This window comes from Echinops telfairi, unplaced genomic scaffold, assembly GCF_000313985.2.
Source record: "Echinops telfairi isolate 266 unplaced genomic scaffold, ASM31398v2 ScPeMD7_655;HRSCAF=1070, whole genome shotgun sequence".
NCBI classification, from domain to species: domain Eukaryota; kingdom Metazoa; phylum Chordata; class Mammalia; order Afrosoricida; family Tenrecidae; genus Echinops; species Echinops telfairi.
This window is the reverse complement of record NW_022104553.1, coordinates 21297353-21301038: the sequence shown is the minus strand read 5'-3', so window position 1 is coordinate 21301038 and position 3686 is coordinate 21297353. Positions and strand designations below refer to the sequence as shown.

Genomic DNA, 3686 nt, shown 5'->3' with positions numbered 1-3686 from the left:
CATTCACTCACTCACTCACTCACTCTCTCACTCACTCACTCCCTCACTCACTCATTCACTCACTCACTCATTCTCATTCACTGACTCACTCTCTCACTCACTCACTCACTCACACTCACTCACTCACTCTCATTCACTCACTCACTCACTCACTCACTCACTCTCTCACTCTCATTCACTGACTCACTCACTCACTCACACTCACTGACTCATTCACTCACTCACTCACTCTCATTCACTCACTCTCTCACTGTCTCACTCACTCTCATTCACTGACTCACTCTCATTCACTCATTCACTCACTCACTCACTCTCTCACTGTCTCACTCACTCTCATGCACTGACTCACTCTCATTCACTCATTCACTCACTCACTCACTCACTAAAAAAGAAAAATTAATTAAAAAAAAAGAACGTTGGGCCAAACTCACTGTGAGAGAGTTGATCCTGACTCATAGTCACCGAGCGGAAGTGCCCCTGGGACCTCCGAGGCTGTAAATCTTTAGCGAAGCAGACAACCTCCTCTTTCTTCCTCAGAGTGGCTGGTGGGATCCAACCGCCAACCTTTCAGTGAGGGCTCCTTGCAACCTCGGGCCATTGGACCTCCATGTCCTCCTCTGTGCAGTGTGAATGACAGGTGTCCCTATCCCTTCCCAATAGGGGACTAAATCTGTCTGGTAACTGGTGATGTCATCACCCCCTCAAAACGTTGTAGGATAGAGTGGAACTGTCCCCTGTGAGTTTCCAAGATTGTAAATCTTTATATATATATATATATATATTTTAAGATTGTAAATCTTTGAGGGAGCAGACAGCCTCATCTTTCTCTGGGAAGCGGCTGGTGGTGTTCGAACTGCGGTCAAGAGGAAGCTCATTATTATCACTCAAGGTTTCATCAGTTACCCCCTAGAGCCGTAGGGAGGTTGATGACATCACCAGTTGCTAGCCAGATTTAGCCCCGTGTTGGGAATGATGACTTCACTAATTACAGGCAGGTTATGACTTGCAAGTGAGTGTGGGCGCCTCTTTCCAATGGGAATTTCTGTTGGATCTCAGCCCACGCTCTACAGTCGCACCGTCAGGCAGGAGGTTGTCCTGTCTCCGAGCCTCAGTTTTCCTCATCTGTCAAATGGGTAATAAAAGAGCCCGTCACACAGAGCAGGTGCCAATCCAGTGAGCTTGATGTCCAGCCCGCAGCCAGCATTCAATAGACCCAGCTCCTGTCCTCACTGCAGGATGTCGCAGGCCAGAAAGACAGGCGTCCTCCATTCTGTTTTAGCGAAGAACACAGACTCAGTGGTTTGACCCACTGCAGTCCCAGCCCGTACCCTCCCCTAACAGCACCCGGGAGACCCTGGGCCCCTTGCTGTTCTATCAAAGAGGATAATGGCAGTGCCGACATCCGAGGGCTGGGGAGGAAGGGTCGCAATGACAACCATCACACGGATCCCAGAACACAGCCAGGCCTCAGACAGATGAGTTTGTTTTGTTTTTGTTTACTGGCGGGGGTGGGGGGCTTCAGAAAGGCCCATGTCTCCAATGCCTCAATTTCCCCATCTGCAAACTAATGGGTGATGACCAAATTGATCTTGGCTTTGGGACGCTCTCACCTGTGCACGCCCCTTTCCGGACACCTATTCCAGCTTCTCACCTTCTCTTACCCCTCAGCCATTCCCTCTCCTGGGCTTCTTTCTCCTGCCCTAGGAGCATCTCTCTCTCTTTCTCTCTCTCTCTCTCTCTCTCTCCCCCTCCTTCCCTTACTCCCTCCCTCTCATTTTTTCCCATTCCCATGCAATCAGAAGGGCAAGACATAACTGTGATCATAATTGTTTTATTTGTTGATTTTCCCTCTTCCCAAACCTGAGACTGTACAGGGCACTTTGTATGAAAAGGTCTTGCCAGTGTTTATTCAATGAACGCTTGTTGAGTGCCTACTGTAGGGGAGGACCCCTGGTGCCTATAGTGGTTAAGTGCTGGGCAGCTACTTACAAGTCGGCAGTTTGAAACCACCAGCTGTTTCTCTGGAGGAAGAAGGGGCTATCTACTCCCCTAAAGAGTTACGGAAACTCACAGGGGAAGTTCTACTCTGTCCTAAGGGTCGCTGTGCATCTGCGTCCACTTGAGGGCAGTGAGTTTTGTTTGTTTGTTTGTTTGTTTTTACTGTGCACAAGGTGCTAGGGATCTCCAAAACCCAAAACAAACCCATCGCCATCAAGCTGACCGCAGCTCACAGCCCCCTGAGAGGACAGAGTAGAACTGCCCCTGTGGGCTTCCAAGACTTAAATCTTTTTAGGGGGAACGGACAACCTCATTTTTCACCCATGGAGCTGCTGGTGGGTTTGAGCCTCTGACCTTGGGGTTAACATCTTGGTGCTTAACACACTGCACCATCAGGGCTCCTTCCTGGGGGTCCTCTTACTGAGTACAACAAAGATTCTTGCCTTTATGGGACTTCTAGTGGGGAGACAGATAAACAAATGGACAATTACGCTCAAGGTTCAGAATGAGGTCTGGTCTTGTAGTGGTTACATGTTGGGCTGCAATCCGCAAGGCCAGCACTTCGAAACCACCCACTGTTCTGTAGGAAGTGAGGCTTTCTACTCCTGTAGAGTTACAGTCCTGGAAACCCACAGGGGCAGTTCTACCCTGTCCAATAGAATTGCTACGAGTCTGCCTTGGCTCCATGGTGGTCGGTTTGTGTTTGGCTATCCAGGCTCAAGGAGATTTAGTGGCATGGGGAGTTCAGCGCTGGGTTGCTAACCTTGAGATCCAAAGTTCAAACCCACCAGCTAGTCAGCAGGAGAAAGATGAGGTTGACAGCTTTGTTACAGGGAGGGGCAAAATAAAAAAGAAAATATTTTCTTTGATGGCTACCAGCGGTGGAAGGGAAAGGGAAACAAAGTGCCTCAGGGTAGACAGGGTCACTTGGGTGGCGGGAAGAAAAGGGAAATGGGGTAGGGGAGTGTGCCTTAGGCCACAGGGAGGTCTGATACATTGTTTAAGTGACTGAATGCAAACATGATCACCTGATACATCAGCCTCCACCCAATTCACAAGAAAACAAGAGATTCACAGCCTTGGAATCACTGTGTAGCGTGGCTTTGAGTCGGAATCGATTTGAAGTGGGGGGGGGGGACTCAGTTTGATGTAGTGACGCTGGCAGCTATACCACCAGTATTTCAACATACCAGCAGGGTCACCCTTGGTGGACAGGTTTGGGCGGAGTTTCCTGACTAAAACAGACCAGGAAGAAAGGCCTGGCCTTCTGGCTTCGGAAGATCTGTCCGTGAAGACCCTTCCAGCACACAGATTATCTGAGACTTCGTCTGGATTACTTGGCTGCACATGACCTGGGGGGACTGGTGGCTGGAGCAGGACATGGCGGTTTGTGGCTTGTGTTTAGCTGGGCAGAATGACAGCCATTGCTTCTGTGACACAAGCGGTCCCCAGGGGTCCAGAAGACTCCACTGCCACCGCTGCCGCCACCCTGCGCTTCGCGGGTGCAGTCTGAGGGTTCGGAGCAGACCTGGAGTCAGAGTGATCTTGCTGGGATGGCTTGTTCCGCCACTTGCCAGCTCAGTGCGTTGAGGCAATTAACGCCTCCCTGTCTCTAAGCGTTGGCTGACCTCACCTGGAAGATGAAGATCTTTGAGGCTCCCTTTTCCAAGGAATGCTGTCCACGGATC

General features: G+C 50.3%; 1 protein-coding gene across 1 annotated transcript in view; it reads right to left on the bottom strand.

Moving 5' to 3' along the window:
- Positions 1–3380, bottom strand: part of IZUMO2 (IZUMO family member 2) — a 59387-nt gene extending 56007 nt beyond the window's left edge. Inside the window, exon 1 of the mRNA XM_045292626.1 lies at positions 3336–3380. Coding sequence (XP_045148561.1) covers positions 3336–3380 — 45 coding nt within the window. The remainder of the gene's footprint in view (positions 1–3335) is intronic.
- Positions 3381–3686: the final 306 nt, after the last annotated feature.